The sequence below is a fragment of the Erpetoichthys calabaricus genome, chromosome 11, assembly GCF_900747795.2.
Source record: "Erpetoichthys calabaricus chromosome 11, fErpCal1.3, whole genome shotgun sequence".
In the NCBI taxonomy this organism is placed as follows: Eukaryota; Metazoa; Chordata; class Cladistia; order Polypteriformes; family Polypteridae; genus Erpetoichthys; species Erpetoichthys calabaricus.
In genome coordinates this window covers 11155429-11178245 of record NC_041404.2, presented here as the reverse complement: position 1 = coordinate 11178245, position 22817 = coordinate 11155429, and the positions used below count along the sequence as shown (strand labels likewise).

The following is a 22817-nucleotide window of genomic DNA, read 5'->3' as shown; positions in this document are numbered from 1 at the left end:
ACTCCCATCCCTATTCCAATTGAAAGCACCGGTTCAGGGGAGCATAATGATGGCAGATCTGGATCTCAGGAACATGTCCCTCCACGGCCCAGACGCAGAAGAAGGCTACCAAGACGTTTATTGGATTTTGTGATCCCTCGGGGCGAGGGACTGGGGGGGGGGGCAGTGTGACGTACTGTAATTAATGTTTTCTGTTTAGGGAAGGCTTCGTGTTTTTTTATAACTACATAGAAAGATAGAAGGTGCATGCGCAGGGGGAAGGTGGAGACAGGAAGGAGGGGGTGTGGTGGGGGTGTGTGTAGGACCCTAAAAAAAAGAAAGGAGCGGAAGGTTTTTTTATGGCTGTTCTGTCCAGTCTTGTTTAATAAACTCAGCATTTTTGGAGCACCACGTTTTCCAGCACTTGTTTTGTGTCTCACCCTCCCTAGTCGCTACAATATCTATATCTGAGCATTATCATTAAAATTAGCGTGTTTTTAAACAGAAACACTACACAAGACTAAAGCAATAATTATATCTGTGTCAAGTGTTCTTTAAAGAGACCACAGTAAAAACATGAAAAAAATGTACAGGTCCAGAACAATTGCGTGCGTGTGGTCAGAGCGGCGCTGACTTCCTGTTTGTCAGACTTAACGATAAGAGAATGAAAAAAAAATTGGAGATTCATTTTCTCACCGGAGCAGAGAGGATTCTAACGCAGCAGACATGTCTTTGGCTGGCGTTATGACAGGCTTACTGTGTGCAGTAATGTTATTTCAGCATGTCTCATGTACCGAGCTGAACGTCAACAGACCTAGTAAGTGAGTTTCATTTGCTTTGTGTTCACCTCTCTTGTGACATAACACTTACCCGTTTTGTTTTTTTCTTTCTCCTGCGAAGTGCAACTGATAGCATCAGTTAAGCCTCCTTGCTTTGACGAAAAGTTTCACAGAATGAGCAGACTTAAAACACCCATGGTTAAGAATTTAAAATAAAGATTCCTTCAATATTGTAGCTAGGGAAAGGGGCTATATAAATTTAATATATTATTATGATTATATTCAAATGTTTCAGCTTGCAAAGTGATAAACGACACTGGCGTCGTGAACTGTAGGCTGCTACATGCATGAGCTTTACAGTTAGGAATCGGATACACTTCTGCTTCTCCATGTCATACAGTCAAAAATGAGAACACCTCCACTTTGAAGCTACGTTTCGATCATATGAGGGCATGTCACATTTTATTAACTGGCTGCTTCTTTCGTCACTTTGAGCCTTTATCGCCAAATTTAACTGGATTAGGGGATTTGAAAATGTTAGTTATAATAAAGATCTTTGCATCGTTTTTCCGTAAGCTTTAACACACTAAAAAGACTTTAGAGTTTCACCTTTAATGCGAAATGTAAACACCGAGCTAACATATTTTCGATATATGAAATTGTACATCCAGTTATTTTGCTATTTTACTTAATGGTGATCGTGAGCAAGAGTCGGTTTTGAAATCGCTGGGCAAAAAGTAGGACTGAACGCCAGTACATTGGAAACTGCATTATTACATTTGTCCATCTGTTGAACTTCCTTGACCGATCTCTGGCTCAAAGCGGAATGTGTGCTTGTTCCGACAGCAAAAGACTCAAAAGCCAACAGCGCGAATAAAATCATCCCATCCATTCATTTTCTGGACTGATGGGGATGTCCGGCCAGTAAAACGTTTTGCGAAAATCGATGGTGACTCGGGGTTGAGGGGTACGGGGCTCTATTTTTCCCTATTTTATTACTTTTATAAAATTAATTTTAAAAATAAAAGTGTAATACCAGCGACTGTTATGTCACAAACTTTCGTTGTATGTGACATTTTCGCTTCATGGCGAAGCAGCAGGGTTTTGTTTGTTGCTAAACATTAAGAGACTCTCCCGAAAGGCACACGTCAATCTTGTTCAAGTGTTTTGATTCTACAGAAAATGTGTAAAGTAACGTGGGACTGTCATTAATGTTTTTTACCTGCATATCTATAAAGAAAGGACAAATCACTAAACATCGAAAAACACAGCGCCTTACCTGTTAATGTTCAATTTGCAACACAATTTAAGCCGAATGATTTGTTTGTTTCTGGTAACGTTATGCCAGCGAATGCCGTTAGCTCGAGAGCGGCGCATCATATTTTAGGACTAGAAGATCAGCGGAGCAGAATATGCCTACAGACCGAGTAGGCTACTGGAGGAAAATGCGAGGGAGATTATCATTAATAAATATTGAGAAATTAGTTAATTTAACTGAGGGGTGAATTGACGCAGAAGGACAAAACTCGAGGACAGAAAATACTGCAGAAACACACACACGTACAAGAAGAAATGAATAAATAAGTATCTATATATTATATATAAAATTAGTATATATGTGTGTAATATACAGTATACTGGGCGGCACGGTGGCGCAGTGGTTGCGCTGCTGCCTTGCAGTAAGGAGCCCTGGGTTCGCTTTCCGGGTCTTCCCTGCGTGGAGTTTGCATGTTCTCCCCGTGGGTTTCCTCCCACAGTCCAAAGACATGCAGGTTAGGTGGATTGGCGATTCTAAATTGGCCCTAGTGTGTGCTTGGTGTGTGGGTGTGTTTGTGTGTGTCCTGCGGTGGGTTGGCACCCTGATTGGTTCCTGCCTTGTGCCCTGTGTTGGCTGGGATTGACTCCAGCAGACCCCCGTGACCCTGTGTTCGGATTCAGCGGGTTGGAAAATGAATGGATGGATACAGTATACTGTACATATGGACTGGATGACAGTCAAGTGCAGACTGAATTATATCATCCATCCTTCTGTTTTTTAAAACTCTGTTTTTGTTTTCATTACAGGGTCGTGTGGAGCTGGAGGCTCTCCTTGCTGCAAGGGACCAAGGCAGGAACAAAGCATAGGTGAGGAAACCATGGTCAGATGCATTGGACACAAGCCTAAATGAATCCTATACTACATTAACATTCTTCTCTAAATATAAACTAACTTTTAAAAAGTGTTGTTTTTGTTAAGGATACTCCAGGATCTTTAATGTGAACATAGCTGATCACCCTATCAGTCATTCAGTCTTTTTTATTTAGCATGTTTAAAGTGGGAGGTATCATTGTGCAGTAATTAACCTTGTTACTTTGACTCTCCAGGGATCTACATTTACATCTTGGTCTTGTCATTGTCTATGTAGAACCTTCTTTTTCTGTGACTGTACGCTTTGGAAGTTGTTCCTTGTTTTAGTTTTTAGATGAAATTTAAATATTTAATATTCAGCATGCTTCTGCTGGAAAGGTGATTTAAAGCATGGGTACACACAAACCAACATTTACTAAAAAAGCAGCAAAGGTCTTGTTTGCTCAAGTAGCAAATAAAAACATCTGCGATGATGCAATAAAAATTATAGGCCAGTTATTCTCACTAATAGAAACATTACATCCATCAATTTTCTGAAGCCATTTTCTTCTGGTCACACTCGTAGGAGTCTTTTTTGACAGAAACAGGCATAAATCAGTTTGCTACAACAAAGCAAATTCTCTCTCACACACACAGAGAGAGAATGATACACACACCACAAACAGGCAAACAATCTAACACAAATAAAAAATTCCCCTGTACACACACCCTCTGTCACAGACAGAATTCACAAACATACACCCACAGGATGACATATACGCAACCCAGAAAAGCTCTTTCAGACACACATCCTTAGTTAGAAACTGAAAAACCCCACACACATATACAGAGACATGCACAGTTATACATAAACATCCTTTACAATCGCTGTCATACAAACACAAATATACTCTACTCTGAAGATCATACACACCTAACCCTGAGACAATCACACCTACAAAATGACAAACCAGTATAATTGTACAGAGATATTCACATCAGATGATCAGATAAACACACACCCAGGCAATTGTGAAAAATTGCACACCCACACAGACACACCACTGAAGATTAAAGCTATCTGAAGCGGGTTTTAAGTCCTTAGGACTCACACTGTTTTTACCACAATATATATTTTATGACTTTTGTGTTAAATTTACTCTTAAACAGTTTCGAGCTATGCACTTGTGTGAATATATCTTTCAAAATAAATGCTCCATGCTGTATATGTAGTTCAAATATGTATTTTATCTGATAAATAAATGGAAACATATACAGTATTTCCCTTGATATATTGTAACAAATATCTAAGAAGACAAGTGAAATACACCCTAAGAAATGTTTTTTTTATTTTAGCATATGTGGTCATATTGTAATTTAAACAGTATCTATACATAAAGGCGATAAAATATATCAAACATCATGTGACATTTGCATTTTGTAGAGCCGTGTATAATTTAAATAAACAAAAATACAAATTTTGCATGTAGAAAAAGTACATCCCTACATTTGTCACTACCTTAAATACCTAACAGTAGAATCAGATTATGTACACATGATTACAACATTATTAGAGATGATCTTGTCTGAACCTGTATTTTTAAACCTCAGACATTTAGCCTGGTTTTCTCTTTGAAGCTGAAGTGTGTGTTATCATCCAGCCTAGAGTGATAGAGGTCTCAGAGGCCTTCAGAAAAAAGGCTATAGATGATTATGAATGAGTCTGGAAAGAAATTTTAAAAAATCTTAACAATTGAAAATGAACCATTCTATTGTCCAGAAAATTTTCTTTAAATGAAGAACATTTCAAACAACTGTCAACTTGTCCAGGCCAGGCTGCCTCTGCAAGTTCAACCCAACCGCAGAATGCAAGATGCTGAATGACATATCAAAGAACACCAAAATTTCATCATGGGACCTATAGGTAGCTTCTGCCTCTGTTGATGTCAAACTGCACGACTCTACCATTAAGAACTGGCTGCACAAATTATATCTAAATCTAATAAAGGAAACCATTCCTGTCCAGAAAGACCATCAGAGAAAGACTAAAGTTTGCCCATGAACACTTAGGCGAAGACCAGGACTTCTGGAAGAATATACTCTAGACATGAGGCTAGAGATAGTTAATTGGCCACAGTACCAGAAAACATGTTTGGTAAAAAACAACTCTAATACATCTTGATAGAAGCATTATGGTTTAGGGATACTTTGCCACATCAGGGCCTGTGAAACGTACCATCACAGAGTACACTATGAATCCTTCATTGTACCAGAGGTTAGTTGAGGATGAAGTGAGACCATCTGTCAGAAGATTGAGGCTCAGCTGAAAGTGAATCTTGCAACATGATAATGACCCTAAACATACCAGTAAATCCACTAAGGAATGGCCATGAAGAAAGTCAAAGCCTAGATCTGAATCTTATCGAGATGCTGTGGGGGTGATTTGAAATGGGCAGTGCACACCCCTCAAACATCACACAGTTAAAAACAAATCTGCCTTTCTCCAGTTGAAAACAAATCTGCCTTTCTCCCTGTCAATGTCAATAGGAAATGCCTACTTGAGGTACTTTAATAATGTGCCAAAGGGGGCAATAAGGGTGTATTTTTTCATAGATAGAAATGGCATTTCTGTTTGTTTTGTTAAATTAGATATTGTAAAGTCAAATTTCAAAACATTTCAGCACTTTTATATTTTCGTTGGAAAAGGTGAAACTGGGAGTAGCAGTTGGGCATTAAAAAGTTGGTATGATGCTGGGAAAATTTTATCGCAAACTATGTAGATAAGTGATATCATTTGTTTTAGAAATTAACAGAGTTAAAAAAATGTGAGGAAACTTTTTGAATGTCCATTGTAGCTCCATGAAAAATTTGTATGCTTCAATCTGCCTTATATACTAGGCTAATAGGTTTATAGGTAGTGCTGTGCCAGAGTGTGATTTTTTTCTAGAAAATATATCAGTTTAAGAAACACATGTGAGTTTTCTGTTGGCTAATATTTGTAAAGCCAAGTTAATATGCCACATTTGAAATACACTGCAAAATACAACAAGTTAGAAAATGTACACATAGCATACTTTTAAGGAAGATAATTTAACTTACATATTAACAGCTTAAAGCATCAGGAGGAGTGAGATGTTGATGCACTCATTCTGTCCCGTTCGCAGTACATTAACTGGGATTACTTTACGAAACAGAAATAATTTCCTGATGCAGCATGACAGTAACATCCTACCCATGCACATAGTCTGCGGATGTTTCATTAACTTATGTTGGGGATCCATGTGCCATTAGTGGCGGCCATTAGAGGTAAAGATGAGGAAAATATACAAAGTAAACAAGTTGGTGTTACTGCTATCAAAGCAAAATTGAAATAGTAAAATAATTTGAGAAGGTGTCACTGTTGAACACAGTTGTGTTTGCAGTGTTCCCCATAGACAACCATAATTATTATCTAGGAAATTACATACTGAAATATAAAGTATTATTTATATTTCAGTGCAACACCAAGCTGGAAATTAAAACAAATCAGTGGAAATTGTGAGACGTTATTGAAAACACAGGTGTATTGCAACTTTGCCAGTGAGATTTCAAACGGTTTGTTATTTTCTTTTTCAAAAAACAATGTCAATTAAATTCAGATGTAGTACTTAATAAGCAAAATCTGAATTAGAAATTTGTTAACATGAGGAGAAAAATTACAGGAAGTAGCCTACTGAAATTCTATTATCGGGCTACTGTTAGATTGTGATAGAGCCAGCTAAATTCATTATACCTCATTCTCATTGTGACTGTATGGTTTGATTGGCACATAGTTGTATATTAATGAGTCCAGCTAAATGACCTTTTATTTCCTGCAATGGAAAAAAACAAAAGTCATTACAATAATTAAATATGCTTCGGAAAATTCCTGGTATCCAAACATAGAGTATGAATGAAAGGAAAATATTATTTTTAAGGGTTAAAGACAATGCCTCATACAGTTGGATTATATGGTGTAGGTTAGATTTCATCCTTAGATGCTTTACATTGCCTTGTGGCATTGCTAAGAGTATGTTTTTTTGTTTTTTTTTAAATCTGCCACCACTTCTTTACTTATTATCAGTTTAAAAATGGTTATTGATTTTTATGGGAATCCTCAGATAAATTCCAAAGACACCGTATATACAGTGTTAATTAATGTTTGCTATTGTTTTAGGTGTCTGAAGATCCCCCTGCATTCTAACTCATTTTCAGTCATGAATTGATTCCATTTCTGAATGGATACTACAGATCTGTCATAACCTGTAGTTTATTTTTAACTTTTTTAGTGTCTCCTTGGCCTCTTACTTCAGGGGTGGTTTTAGAGGTCAAGAATGGTTGTCACTTTGCTTTTTGAATCTAACAAATTTTAATAGTGTTTAAGTGTTTAAAAGTAAATACCCCTGTCTTGAGCATCTGTAGTTAGGTACGTGATCATGTGTTGCATGCATGAATACAATCTAGTATCTTGTGTTTTTGTTTGAGTACTGAATTTAAAAGAATCTCTGCTTTTAAGCTTTCTTCAGCTCCTTGATGAAGATTTACATCTAATGGCTTTGGCTTTGGCTCCATTCAGCATTTTTGGTTTCTGACTTTCTCACTATGATGTTCTAGGCTGTGCTGCCAAATGTTGTCTTAACAGTTTTGACCTTGGCCAGTTACCTTTTATGATCAATCTTCTTATTTCTCCTTCCAAAAATGACTGTAGAATCTGATCAGTAATGCGTTTCAATCTATTTTTAACACATGTAACTCATAATCTAATACTGCTAGTGTTCATATGGGTGTCTCCATGTGGGAGGTTCAAGTCATGACTAAATTTCCTCCTTATGGAGCTCAATGATTAAATCCGATATCATATTATGTAACTTCTCGTTGTGGGGTATGTCAGAATAACCTCAGTTACTGATCTTGTTGTTGGACCATGTCAATTTAAATGACTGAAAATCACTGACTAAGCCTCATTTACTGACTGAGTGCCGACCTTCTTGCATAGCAGTGCTCACCCATTTTTGTGGCAGGAAATAATGTACAGCCTGACAGAGCTGTGAGTTTAGACACATGCTTGGCTGTTTTATTTTTTTCCATTTTTCGTGGTACATAAAACAGAATACATCAGACAGACAAACTTCTCTTCTGTTTGTGTGGTCCAAAACACCTATGATTTGTACTTCTGGATGAGCATTAATTGCTTTTCAGGTCTCATGCAAACAAAACCCTTCCCTACAACTAAAGGCAAAACCAAACCTGTTCGGTTTGAATGGAGTGAGTGGCAGACCAGTTGGAGTGAGTTGCTGGGAATGTCACATTACGTGATAGACTTTATGCCACCAACTGCTAAAATTATGCAAATGAAGGCTATGAAAATCACTAGAAAAGTAGCTTAATGTGGCATAGCTTTAGTGTGGGTGGTAAAAAAGGTAATGTTGGGATGTTAAAGAGGAAAAGTGGAGCACAAAAAAGCAGAGAAGAGGATAAAGTTAGAAAGTCAATGACATGGCTTTTGACATGATTTCAATGAAAGAGAGGAGAGTGACAGTTCTGCATTTTATCTATTTGGTGGTGCCCCCCTTGAGCCAAACCTGAACAGACAGACCTACATCACTCATCCAACTTATCAATGTACCTATCAGACGGACTTTAGAGATAAACGTTCAAAAACACAGGGAATACAAATGGCACCGCAATCTGGAATCACACCAAGGTTCATCAGTGATGAAAAGAGAAAGCTGCCCTCAGGGACACCGTTACTCTCTGGGCTAATATACTGATGCAATGAAATATGCATAACACGTACAAAGTGTGAGTGCACTTTGAGCTACATTGTTTGTATGAAAACGTGCTATATAAATAAATGTTGTTGTTGAGTGCTAAATCATACGAGGACATTAGTGCACAGCTTGTTACCAGTAAATAAAAACTTGTGGTTTGTGGGCTAATGATTAAAGTGAGACTAGGATATTGAAATCAATAGCTCAAATATAATTTAAAGTACATCCTTAACATCCATTTGTCTTCTGTGCTCACTTTTCAAAATTCAAGCACATAAGAGCCTGTCTTGGCAGCATTGGGGGCAAGGTGGGAACTAGACGAGTGCCTGCCTGCCTGGTTGAGGCATTAAATCCATAATAATGCTCACACACTCACCTTCATTCTGTCATATAGGTGTAATTTAAAGTCACTAGTTACTCTAACCCACATGTCTTTGCAATATGGAAGAAAATTATAAAGAGGAATAAAAAACATTTATAGCTTATTACATTTAGAATTTATGTGGTCGGCCTTGTTAAACAATTTAATTTTTTTCTCACTATCAGCTGCAGTATGTGCCAAGATGTGTTCCAGAGTGAAAAAAATTCCATGCCTAGAAGTAAGGAAGGTTCAGTTAGCCTGGATGTTACTGTCACTTGTCCCAGTCTGGTAACGCCAAATCTTAGTCACTAATCCATTTATTCCATCCCCTAAATGACCCCACTCTAGGAAGTAGCTAAAGTAGCATTTGAAATGTGGAACAAGTCAGAACAGAATATATGCTGACTGTATTCATAAATATTTACTACAAGAACAAACGGAATAAATAATGTATTTATAACATTGGTTAAAGATTTTCAGTTTCTTAAAATAAAAAGCCAGCTAGTCATTTTGCATACTGCTTACCTAAACACACACAGTATTTAAAGGGAGAATGTTTATTGTCAAAGTTTATGCAGTCATTTTCTAAACTGGCTATACTGTGTAAACATTAATTTAGGATATGATGTTTATAAGTAGACATTTTTTCTACTAAAAGTTGAACTGAACACATTTTTTTGCCCTGATGTATGTGACTTTTTCACTACCGTAATTAATTTTGTGTTCAGAATGAAACTCAGGAAGTGTCTCTTCCCTACATTTTAATCAAAATCTGCTCTTCCTGAATAATCTTTCACCTGCTGTTACCAGCAGTCTGTAAAGTTCATTGTGCACCTGAAGGCTTTTTTGTTCATTTAAGACACATTCTGCGTTGGTGGGTATAATATATTATTGTGCTGATCTGATGATCTTTTTGTTTTACTGTTGCCGTTGTTTAAGTAAGGCATTTGTACCTTTTTAACAATGAAAACTTTCCTTAGCCCTTGTGAGGCTGATTGTGACTTTCTTCGTATCAACTTCCATCTAAAACAAGCACATCTCTAGTTTATAGAGTTTTTTGTTTTCCATGTCAAGTCCATTAATAATATTAGTAGTTCCAGCATGGGTGCCATTATATGGTCAGGGCTCAGTACAGAACTGGAGTAATGGTCCCCTTCTCAGCCTCAGCCTCTGTCTCATAACATATTAGCCATTTAACAACACCATTACTAACATAGATTTTACAGACGTTGTCAAATTTGCAGTTACCTCTCCATGAAAAAAGAAGAACCCACAATTATCTCTAAAACAACTTGAAACTGACAAAAGTAATTGGTATCCATCATTGTGTATTCTGTTTTTAACAAAAATCAGACTTTGCTTTACAGTTTAGATTCAACAGAATATTTCAAATCATTAACACAAATGAAAATGGCATGAACAAAATGATTGGACCCTTAACCTAAATACTTTGTTGCACAATCTTACGAGGCAATCACTGCAAACAAGCGATTCCTGGAACTCTCAGTGTGACTTCTGCACCTGTCAACAGGTAGTTCGGCCCACTCTTCCCAAGTAAACTGTTCCAGCTGTGTCAGGTTTGAAGGGTACCTTTTCTAGACTGCATGTTTTAGTTTTTTCAATATATGTTTGGTAGGATTCAAATCAGGGCTCATAGAAGGTCATTTCAGAATAATCCAATGTTTGGTTCTTAGCCATTCTTGAGTGCTTTTAGCTGTGTGTTACTGTTGGAGGATCCATGACATGTGACTGAGGCAGAGCTTTTTAAGACTGGGCAGTATGTTTTACTCCAGAAAGTCTTGATAGTCTTGAGGTTTCATTGTTTCTTGCACAGACTCATGGAACCCCCGTGCCAGATGCAGTAAAGCAGCCCAAAAACATAGTCAAACCTGCCTTCTTTCCATTCTGGAGTCAATTTTCCTTATTGTGGTCATGTCCCGGGAGGTTGGCTACAGTCCGGAAGACCTTCTTAATCATATTTGAAATTGTCACAAAAACATTAAGTTACTTGGAGATGGTCTTTTATATAGCCTTTGCCTTTAACATGCCTATCTATAATTTTCTTTCTGAATTCCTCAGACAACTCTCTCCTTTGTATTCTGTCTGGACTGTATTGAGTGTGGGACACAGTGATACAAGGCAGCAGTGGACTACTTTTCTCCATTTAAATCTAGAATCCCTGAAGCCTACGAAAAAACTTGTAAAAAAAAAAAAAAACTTGCCACCTTAAATTCCCTCACACCTCCTCATCAGCGTCTTTTGTTTTGCAAATGTGTCGATCAGCACCGGCAGTAGGCAGCCTGCTATCCCATCCCCCACTGATGCAGCTTTAGTCGTACACAAACTTCTCCCAGCTCAAGTCTGTTTATCTGGATGTCAGGTGCCTTGAATTGTATAGGGTAAATAATATGTCATGTGTGCTCTGTACACTTTTGTTATATCTGTGTCTTTTATGAAAGTTTTTGATATTTGCACTTCAGCCTTCACACATTATACACTTCACATCAGCATCTGGCATATTATTAGTAGAACATGAAAAAAGTTTCTATTCTAGTTATGTGTTCAATATTTCCTGTCATCTTACATTTACACAGATCATTGTAGACATGGAACACACATGAAATATATGTGTTCCAAATAACGATCGATATATTATTTACCCAATACAGCTCCAGGGCACCTCACTCCCAGAGAAACATGACTTGAGCTGGGAGAAATTTTTGTCCTTTCTGCTGCGGTGGGGGAATGGTAGAGCAGGCTGCTTGCTGCTTGTGCTGATCGACACATTTACAAAACAAAAAATGCTGATGGAGAGGTGTGAAGGAATTTAAGGTGGGCCAGGAATGCAAGTTTTTTCGTAGGGTTCAGGGATTCTAGTGTTAAATAGGCTGAATGACTGAGTGCACGAATGGAGACACATAATTAAAGAAAACAGCTAGTTTGAAAAATCCCTCTAATCCAATTATTTATGATCACTATGGGTACCAACAAGTGTGTCCAGACCATTTTAGGATAATTTTATAGAATAAGCAATAATTTATCCCTTTTCACACTTATTTTCTTTACTTGATGACATCAGAGGCATGTAGGCATACATGGGACAACTGGTTTTCATGTAATCACTTTTCAGGAGGCATATACAGTAGCACTTTTTCAATGAGCTGTAAGGGTACCAACAAATTTGTCCACATCTGTATAATAATACAAAGCAAATGCAATACGTTACCAACACATATCATGTAGCATTTCAACTCAAATGCAAAATTATGTATTTTTTTGCATTTCAAGCCAAATCCAAAAGAATATCAGCTTGTGTTTAGTACCATTGCAAACCAAATGCAACAAAATTATCATTTTAACAGCATGTAAAACAAATATTGGAAATTACAGGTTCTGCACTTAATAACTGCACTTAAGGTACTGCACTTAATTCTATATAATCAACATCCTAACTTTCAGTTTCAAATTCATTAATTGCATCCACAAAACTCAATTGATGTGCAAACTCCCGTTCAATAGACAGAATTGCAAGACTTTTCAGTCTTTCTTGATATTTCTCGTGGAATTTAGACTGCTGTTTTTAAACAGCCACTGTGGAACACATGAAATCTGGCTGAAATGACTACTGCTTTGGAGCACTAGAAGCAGAGAGCTGATTTTCATTATGCCCCTCTTAATCAAGTCTTTATACATTTCCACCTTCTGTAGCCATGTAGCTGTCCACTCAAGCCAATATTGATATTGATGGTGCAACTACAAAAGCAATGAATTTCTGCACAGAAAATGTCCGATGAACATGTAACACTTCACTGCTCCCTAGTGCAAACTTAAACCAAGCTGCAGTCTCTTCTTTTGTTGTCCACTTACTTAAAATCTAAGATTTTAGCTTATGGTCATCCATTGATGACATTCTTTTTTGCCTCAGAAGTCAAGGCAAGGCACTAAGAGATGGATGGCGTTGTACCGTTATCCTCTTGAGATGACACTGCATCCATGTGTTAGAAATTTCATCATTGAAGCTAGACAATTTACTTTATCCTTAAACTAAAATAGTGTGTCCAATCCAGGGTTGGTTGGTACCTTATAGCAGATGATGCCAGAATAACACTGAATTAGAATAGATCTATGTTCTGGCTAAAATGGGCATGTGTCTGTGGACATGTTTGGGAGTGGCCTCGATGAAGTTACATTCTGCCTTTATGCCCAAAGATTCCAACATCCAGTAACCTTGACCAGGGAGAAGTCATCATTGTAATAACAGATAAAGAGTCACTTTAGAATCTGAAAGTGGCTGCACCAAGCAGTTCTAAAAAAAAGTTCTCTTTTACGGTTATTAACCTTGTTATGTGAAATGAGGCATCTGAAGTGTACTTCAGCATGTGTACGCAACCTTTTGAAGACTCGTCAAGAAATACCTGTTTTCCCAACATCCGTGTTTTCCATGAAAGAATGTCCACTGCTTTTTATTTTTCTTATGAATATAATCTCTTGGTACCCACCGCTAAAGACAATTTGTGAACATTTGTACTTTAAGTTCTGGTAAAATAATGTTAAAAAATGTGGCTGGGTTCTGACTCTTTAACAACATTTAATTTTTTTGTATTATCAGTCAGTCTTGCAGGTCAATATTCAAAATAGCATCAGTAGCATTAGGTGCATGATGAAGATCAAACAAGTGCCACTTGCAACCAGATAATAACCCTATGGCAACCACTTGCAACCAGATAATAAAGCCTATGGCAACCACAGATCAGCATCACATGAAAAAAATATGTACACCATAGTGGCTTTGGCTCATTATGCTGAATGCTGAAAATGTTTGATAAATTAATACCAGAGGTATGTAGCACAATTTGGTTGCCTACTTGCTGTTCATTTTCTGCTCAGTGTGTCTTCTAAAAGTGGTCACTCAAGGACTTGTAGCATAAAAATTGAGATAATAAGTTTGAAATTACATGGTTGTTAGTTCAGTTCTTAACCAGCAAAACCTCCTAGATAATACTGGACAGGGAGACAGTCCATCACAGATACAGACATGCACACACATATAGTACACACTACTGGACAGGGAGACAGTCCATCACAGATACAGACATGCACACACATACACACGCATATACCAAGTGCTAATTTAGCATTACCAACCCACCTAACCTGCATGTCTTGGGTGTGTGGGAGGGAACCAAAGTATCAGGTAGTTGTTGACTTACGATATATGCGTCTTACGACCATTCGACTAATGACCACTCCCATGTCGCTGGAGCAAAAGGCAATTTTCAGCATACCAGCTACGTATAATGTGACTCATTCATCTCGAAGAAGTCAAAGTAAAATGAAGGGCAGTGATCTCATGCCAAAAGAAGAACTTCAGTGAGGGTCCTCATAATAACATGAGACAGCAAGTACATTCAAAATGGAAAAATGGTACTTGTAGGAATTAGCAGTAAGCACAGATCAGTTCTGCAGGCTTCCATAAGTGTCTTACTGCAGGAGCTGGGAAAGAGATCATAACTAGAAATGAAGAGAGCAGAACAGACTAGACTTCTGGATGGGATGCTTTTTCCTGGAAAAAGTAATCTATACACTAATTCTCCCACTTTCAATATTGTTGGGAAGCTGGAATTTTGCATGCTCATTCCTTGCAGTGTACTTAGAAAAGTTAGGTATGTTTCAAGTCCTATTGCAACACCCAAGGGGGGAAGCGGGTGTACCCCCTAATCTGTATATATAGATAGGGGAAACTCCTCCTCACTATTTCTACAACTTCCAATATACATAGGAAAGCCCAAATTTCCTATGCTCATCCTTTACACTGTACTTACAAACGTTAAGTATGTTTCATTTCATGCCGTGCCCCGTAACAAACTTTCAAAAATAACGTCTTGTTTTTGGCGGTTCTCACCATTATGCCGTAAGGAACTTTTGAAACTCTCTCCTTTTGGCGGTTTCATTCCTTATTTCCATTAACAGAGGATTTATTTCACGGCAGAGACGCACAAGGGCCGCCCCTGGTCCCCCTTCCTTTTTTCTGCACGGCCGCTGACCACTCACCTACCACATGGCCTATATACATTAACGTCATCCTGCACTCATGTGCCTCCTCACTCGCTTCCTTACTTTCCTCAGCTGTTCGTCGTGCTCACTGCTCCCATCTTCTTTACTCCAACGCTTCAAGGGTAGAAGGACTGCTCATTCTTCTTTCAGTCTACCTCTAAAACTCACCCATACTGATTCCAATTCAAGCACCTCCAATTTCCAGTAACGGTCTGCTTCGCTATGACAATAAATAAGTCACAGGGCCAGACTCTAAAAAAGGTTGACATTGACTTGACACAAGATGGCTTCTCACATGGCCAACTGTGCATGCTGAAGAGTAAGCTCAGCAGACAGCTTGGTCATTTTACAGCCTGAGGGAAGAACTGCAGATGTCTTTTACAAAGAGATCCTTACATCCTAAAATGTGCATTTCTCATACACAGCATTTACAATCATAAATTAAACTCTTCACAATCATCAAATTCACTCTCAATACTAAAATAAGCCTACGACAATTACACTGACAATCATGTTACGTTATTTTTAAAATGTTTTCTTTTTCATAACTTCTTTAACACACTATTTCTCTGCTGCAAAGCATGTGTATTTTGCTAGTACTAGATAGAAAGGATTAAATGAATTGGTTATACCAAGACCAGGGTAGATTAAAACAGGTAGAATGAGGACACCTAAGTGTACTATACTATCAGTGTGAAGTGACACCAGGGATTGCACTGGCCAGCATAGTGTTTATATAGTTGCAGTGTACAATACATGAACATTACTTCATTGACTTACTGAACCTACATATTCAATTATGAAATGCATTGCAGGAACCAATCCCGGGGTGAGATACCAGGCCATCCTAGGGCACATAAATCCACACACACACTAATAAAGGTCCACTGTAAAATTACAAAAGTACTCAATCCACATATTTGTGATCTGGGAGGGAACCAGATGGGGAGGGAAGAAAATGCAAAGCCCAGGAAGACTGTACTGGTATTCAAACCCCAGTCACTGTAGAAATGATGCAGTCTTAGTAACTTCTGGACTACCATTCAATTACATATCCTGTGTGACCTCATTTAAAGGTATCTAAAGAAGAAGATATATGAGTCAGTAATGTAGCGTACTGCAAGAGAGACACCATCAGTGACCTTCTGCACCCATTTCTTTAGCCCGTTATCCCAGTATGGCTGAAAGTGGAGTGGGCAGAGGCTCAGCCTGGTCCATCTGCCAATCTACAATATATTCCATATGCAGCGTGCCCACTATAGAAACCCAAGTGGGCAGAATGTGTGCCACTAACACTGGGCAGAAATCAGGGCAATAGGCAAACTGACATCCTCACACCCAATTTGGAGTTTATAATCAACCCAACCTGCATGTCTTTGGGGTGTAAGAGAAAATCAGAATAAGTGGGGAAAGGCAGCAAAAATAACTACTGTGCAAGCAAAATCTGAATGTGTTTAGTATAAAGAAGATAGCATTTCAAATGGGCCAAATCTAACTGGAGCCTATTCTGTTTTTATAAATAACTGAATGGCTTAAAGGATGGTGTACTTTTGTTTGTGTTGTCCACTATGTTTCCCCAGGCCCAAAACATTACAACTATTTTTATTTTCATTTGAGTGTGTGAGGACTCTGTGATATTTGCCCGGAAACCATCAGATAGACACCGCATCTTTATAAAAGACATGCTTTATTTTCTGCTCTTTTCTCCAACACAACACTGTCCCGCACAACACACTGTGCCACTAGCTCCAGTCACCTTTCTCCTGGGCCTTTCTCTCACTGTCCCTGGGCCTCCTTCTCTCTCTCCAGGAGCTTCGTCCTGCTCCCAACTCCAGCTCATTGATAGGCGGGAGGCGGCCACTTTTATCCTCACCCGGATGAACTCCAGGTGCCTCCTTCTCTCTCTCCAGGAGCTTCGTCCTGCTCCTGCACCCGACTCACCTGGTCCTTCCAGGCATCCCGGCCGGGTCTGACGCCCAGCCTCCTTTGACAACTCATAGATGTATGCACAAAGTTTGTTCTCAAATGTCTAAACCATTTTCCCACTTATCTCTAATCCCTGACTACCTGCTCAACTTCCATTTCAATGGAAACTTGCTAACCACTACTTCTGGTAGGGAGCAGATATTCCAACTTCAGGCTAAGCTTGACTTTTGAATATTTGCCAAAGTCCCTTGAAGGGTCTCAAAATTAACAAAGCACTCCTTCTTTGGACTGAACAGTTTCTTGCTTCCACTTAAAGAACCAAATGCTTCTTATTGCCTATTGTTGCCATGAATAAAGGACACACAAGGCATATTATGTAAGTGGGACTACTGTACCCTAGCATCCCCCAGCCACACAGGGGATATCGACTAGTTAAAAAGTTCCTTGCCTCAAAGAAGACCCTGACCTCCCTCTCCCTTTTTTTCTTAGGTGTGGGATTCACGTAATCATGTGCTGGACCTACAATATGATGTTGACCACAATTCTCAGTGACAGATTACTATACTACATTTTGACTTTAGTTTATTACTTAATATAGGGACTGGAATCTCCTCTTAGAACTTTGCCACTGTCCTCAGGGTTGATCATATCATTACAGAATGCTATTTATTTTTATTACCTCAAAACCTTCGTGTATTTTGGGATTCCAAATGGAGACAAATACTGTGGATGTACTTGCTTTGTTCCTACATGTGTACCTCCTCTTGGCTTGTGGGCCTGCAGCTACAGAATACAAGCGGCTTACATCAGGCTTTGAGGAGAAGAGCTCTGCTTAATTATTTTTATAGAGCCATTTCTAAAGTTGTGGAACTCTTCCAATTGATTCATAATTTGACCTAGAATAGAATGAATATCCTTGTACTCATTATATTACAGGTAATGCTAAGAGTGTGATGAATTTTCTGCCTCTTCTAGAAGCAAGACATCTGTTTCAGCTTATGGTTGAGCTCGTTTATAAACTGATGGGAGTTGCTCTTATTTTTTACATTAGGGTGGCATGATGGACACCCTTGGGGCTTGGAACCCCTGCAGATTTTGTTTTCCTCTTCTATACACCCAATAGCAGCTCCCACCAGAAAACAGATCCTCAACAATGAGTCCAAGCTATTGAAATGGCAGTGTGCATGCGTCTGTGGTTTATGACTAAATTTTCCACTTGTACAAACATGCTTGCACATGTCGCTGTTAAAAAATATTTAGTAAGCAAAAATGAGATCCGTCTCTTTGATATTGTAAAAAAATTAAAAACCAAAACATTTGAACTCCTACTGTTAGCTGATAGTTCCAGCTATCAAAATGATTAACCCAGTTCCAGAATGTACTTAAATGTTAACACCATGCATACATTCTGCTTAAAAAATAAGACAGTACTGTACTCATTTTGCTACAAATACAAAAAGTAAATAAACAAAGTTTTGTATTATTTAAATATTGTTCACAGTAATTGTGTATTTCTTTGTAATTTCAAAGTTTTGTGTTAATGTACGTCAATCAGTCATTGTCCAACCCACTAAATCCTAACACAGGGTCACAGCTCCAGCCAGCACAGAGTGCAAGGCAGGAACAAATCCCAGGCAGGGCGCAAGCCCACCGCAGGGTACACCCACACACCAAGCGCACACTAGGGACAATTTAGAATCACCAATGCACCTAACCTGTATGTCTTTGAACATTTAGTTTATATTGTAAGTTCATATTACAAATAATTTGATTTTTGACTTGGGATTATGATGTAAATATATAGCAGTATGGTTGTTGGGAGCATGTGCTGATAGCGCATTGCCATGCCCACCACACACCGAACCACCTGGATTGGGACCCGAGTGCAGTGGGTGACAACTCGGCACCAAACCGAAGCAGTGTAAGGTTTATACAGTGGAAGGTGTGCTGATTCTGCCACCAACCCCCAAGTTTTTCCCTGTAAATTGGAGGACCTGCTTGCAGATTAACATCATGCCCAGGACAAAGCAATTGCAGGTTAAGGGCCTTGCTCAATAGCCCAACGGAGTAGAGACACTTGTGGCATTTTTACAGGATTTGAACCGGCAACCTTCAGATTACCAGTGCAGATCCCCAGCCTCAAAGCCACCCCTCTGCTCTATCTAGTATGGTTGTGACTCTAAAAAAATATAATTTTTTTTTATGGTTACTTTTTATGATGCCCACCTCAGCCAATATGCCAAAACTCCACTCGAGGCTCTTTATTTGATTAAAAAAACTTATCTATGCTATATTACTTTTTGTTTTGCTTACCCTTTTCTTTTTATCTTCTTTCTCATTTAAGGAGCTCGCACCTTTAGAGTAACTGAGAACTGCAACGATACAACTGTGGGCAACACTACAGTGCAATCTCTGACTTCGAAATACACCACAGTGTTAATTCCTTCTCTGTACCTCATCGTTTTCATTTCTGGATTGCCTGCCAACATCTTGGCTCTATGGATCCTAGTAAGAAAAACCAAAAGGATGCCATCGACCACTTTCCTGGTCAGTCTGACAGTTGCTGACATCCTTCTGATCCTGATGCTGCCATTTAAGATTATTTATCACTTCTCAGGGAACAACTGGATCTTTGGAGAACTCATGTGCCGGCTGGTCACTGCTTCTTTTTATGGAAACATGTATGCTTCAGTTCTTTGTCTAACGTGCATCAGCATTGACAGATACATTGCCCTTGTCCATCCATTTGCATCTAAAGTTTTCAGAAGCCAGAAAATGGCTGGCTATGTCTGCCTTGTGCTGTGGGTTGCTGTGATTGGTTCTGTGATCCCATTTTGTATAATAACACAGACCTACAGTATCACCAATATGAAGATCACCACTTGTCATGATGCCTTATCAAATAATGGAAAAGTGTTCTTGCTTCCTTACTTCATAAGCATTTTTGTTGTGGGATTTGTTCTGCCCTTGTGTATCATGTTGTTCTGTTATGGTTCAGTTCTCCAAACTTTAATCAGGAATCAAAAAAAATATGTATTTGCAGCCAAGGTTACAGCTTTAGTGCTGGTGGTGTTTGTTGTGTGTTTTGCCCCCAGCAACATTATTCTTATCCTTCACTATTCAGATAAGAGTGAACATGAAAACAGTGACTATTTGTACTATATTTATATGCTTAGCCTGGCTGTCAGCTCCTTCAACAGCTGCCTTGATCCTTTTATTTACTACTACATATCAGAGGAGTTCAGATCCAGGGTTAGATCTGCTTTCAAGTGTAGCAAAAAGTCGTACAAGGTAACAGACCAAGCTACCAGCTCATCACAATTAAAGTCTAAAGGAACCATAGTGTCATCTTTAGATACATGCAAGCGATTCCCAGCTTGAGGATGTTAGTACTAAGGTGAGGAGCTGACTGCATTTGTAAAATGATTGTGTACATATTTGATAGGTGATGGATACTGATACGAACAGATGTCCTGCAGATGAAGCAAGACGTTGGTCAACTACTGGAGTCTTCAGTGCGTAAAGAAGGATAAAAATGACAGTTTTTGAAGATGTAACAATAATATACATTAAAAATAAAAAATGGAATATGGACTGAAATATTAATTTATTAGTACTGTACTTGTAAGAAAGAGAAGCTCAAGAGGAATGACAGCCCCCTAACTCATCTGAATGAAGGATCTCATCTAAACACAATTTATTCAACATTCAGCTTATGGTTAATTTCAGTTGTTAATTCATTTACACAGCAGAATACCGTGCTGCAGAATCGTTCTTTTAATGTATATTTTAAAAGAATAACCTATTGGGTGAGAGCATTATGAGAAGTGATGGTGAGTAAAACAAGGGCAATTCTCCCAGTTAGCAGTTAATTTGCTTTATGACCAAATATAGGAACTAAAAAGCAAGTGTGAAACTAACTTGCTATCTTCAGTTTACCATGCTGTTCAGCTTTCTTCATTTCCTCCCAGTCTACTGAGGAAACAAAAAAGGGTAATATGCATCACCAGCGGGCTCATGCAATGGTCTATCATTAGTGTTTGTGTACTGCTTTATTTAGCTGCTGTTTTGTATGCCCACATTGCAGAGGTGAAAAGGTAACACTGTATTTATTAGCAATATGATGCTAAAAAAGATAAATGGAAATGTTGTTCAGTGTTGTCATGTCAATTTGACCTTTAGGATAGCCTAAAGAAGAAATGTTATCTAGATTTACAATCCAGAGTTACTCATTTTTAAATGCTTTGTTATTATTCTTCTATGTTGTATTGTAAAGTCAAATTCAGTGTTGTCAAAAAATAGAAAGAAAGCGAGATAAAGAAAGATAACTGTTAAGATTTCAATAAGTTATTTTGTACCTGCTTATGCTGCTAGTCATTCAAAGGGACTTTAAATTAAGAGAAATACAGTAAATATAGAAAAGGGTGAATTTACTGAACATTACAGCAGAGACGGGACGAGTGACTGTCATGCTACTCTTCTATCATAGCCACTGCACCGCCTTCCATTTGTCAGTGACAGATATTGGCAGGTTTTAGCTTAAACAAATTAACATCTGAACAGCTTTTATTTTCTGTCTCCTATCTATATTTCTATTACTTTTGATTGGTTCATACTGTAAGATAAAACAGATTTAATGGAAGGAACATAGACTAGAACATAATGTACTTTTTGCAGTATTTGTATATGAAAAGCTCTAAACATAGGAACTTAGATTTAGTGAAATGGGTGTCTAGAAGATATGGAGATAGTGGCATAATAGTAAAGGTTAGTAGCTGTTAATTCCAAAATAAAATGGGCTGACAAGTTTTGAAGAAACACAGTGTTTTACCAAGGGCAAGAAGATTAATCAGATAACAAATCTGAAAGTCCTAAGCAAAGGCCATAAACCCAAGATTATAAAGAAAAAAAACCTTTAGACTACAAGTGTAGACAGAACAAAACAAAACAAAACAAAACAAGTTAATGTGACCTGTAAGTAATTGAGGTTGCCTGGCAATGGCAAATGCAATGGCCGTGCTGAGTGGCATACCATACCATAGTGTTGGTGGTAATGCAGTTGGAGGATATGGAATTTACCAACACCTGCTTTAAATTGTTATTTCCCCAAAAGGTTCAATTGTATGTTTCAGTGTTTGGTTACACACACACAGTTTGATGTGATTAGAATGGTTTTCATTAAAAAAAATCCTAAGGTTTAATGTCAGTGTTAAAATGTTTTGTACGAATTGTTCACTGTGGCTCTTTTTTATTGATGTGTATTAATAAAAATGTAAATTAATAAACCTATTTTTGGTAGTCAAGATTTTTTTCACAAATTTAAAAATTCATACTTTTATTGTGTAAACAGGAAAACTGGACAAGGTAAGTTATTGTAATGTTTGTATTCTTTCAATGTTGTTTAATTAAAAAAAGTGCTAATAGATAAATGGCAGAGTTAAGAGAAAAGCATGATTCAAAGACATACTGTAGGGTTTCTACAGTTTTCACTGTTCTGAAAAATTGGAAAAAGATCTACTTCAAATAAATGCACTTTCCCCAGTCACATTATAGCTGCTTCCATCACTAATAGAAATCACGTGCTGGAAGTTGGATAGGAGAGTCCTATACCCGATGGCAACCAGACCCTCCAGTTTTATTCTTGACGTAGATGACAAGAAGCTGCCTTATTTCAGATTCATTTTACAGACTCTATCTCAAAAAAAAAACAAGTTGCTTGTGCCCCCTGTGTGAAGTCATTTTTTAAATACTTTTATGATACAATTTTGATTTGATTTGATACACTGTATGTCAGTATATGTGAGAACACCGTGACAATTTAT

General features: G+C 38.1%; 1 protein-coding gene across 2 annotated transcripts; it reads left to right on the top strand.

Moving 5' to 3' along the window:
• The first annotated feature begins 613 nt into the window (after positions 1–613).
• LOC114660158 (proteinase-activated receptor 3-like) lies at positions 614–21790 on the top strand. 2 transcript variants are annotated; one of them, XM_028812662.2, is made up of 3 exons: positions 616–796; positions 2823–2882; positions 19340–21790. In XM_028812662.2, exons 1-3 carry the CDS (start codon positions 706–708, stop codon positions 20374–20376), a joined length of 1188 nt encoding a protein of 395 aa, XP_028668495.1. In that variant the 5' UTR covers positions 616–705; the 3' UTR covers positions 20377–21790. The 2 variants fall into 2 exon arrangements, with proteins under 2 accessions (XP_028668497.1, XP_028668495.1); XM_028812664.2 differs by lacking the exon at positions 2823–2882 and having other exon boundaries at positions 614–796.
• Positions 21791–22817: the final 1027 nt, after the last annotated feature.

What these genes read in the sequence shown, in the direction of transcription:
- LOC114660158 (XM_028812662.2), top strand. Translation starts at nt 706, where the DNA reads ATGTCTTTGGCTGGCGTTATGACAGGCTTACTGTGTGCAGTAATGTTA. An exon ending in GCTGAACGTCAACAGACCTA is followed by an intron (nt 797 to 2,822) that starts GTAAGTGAGTTT and finishes TTTTCATTACAG; the next exon opens with GGTCGTGTGGAGCTGGAGGC. An exon ending in AAGGCAGGAACAAAGCATAG is followed by an intron (nt 2,883 to 19,339) that starts GTGAGGAAACCA and finishes TTCTCATTTAAG; the next exon opens with GAGCTCGCACCTTTAGAGTA.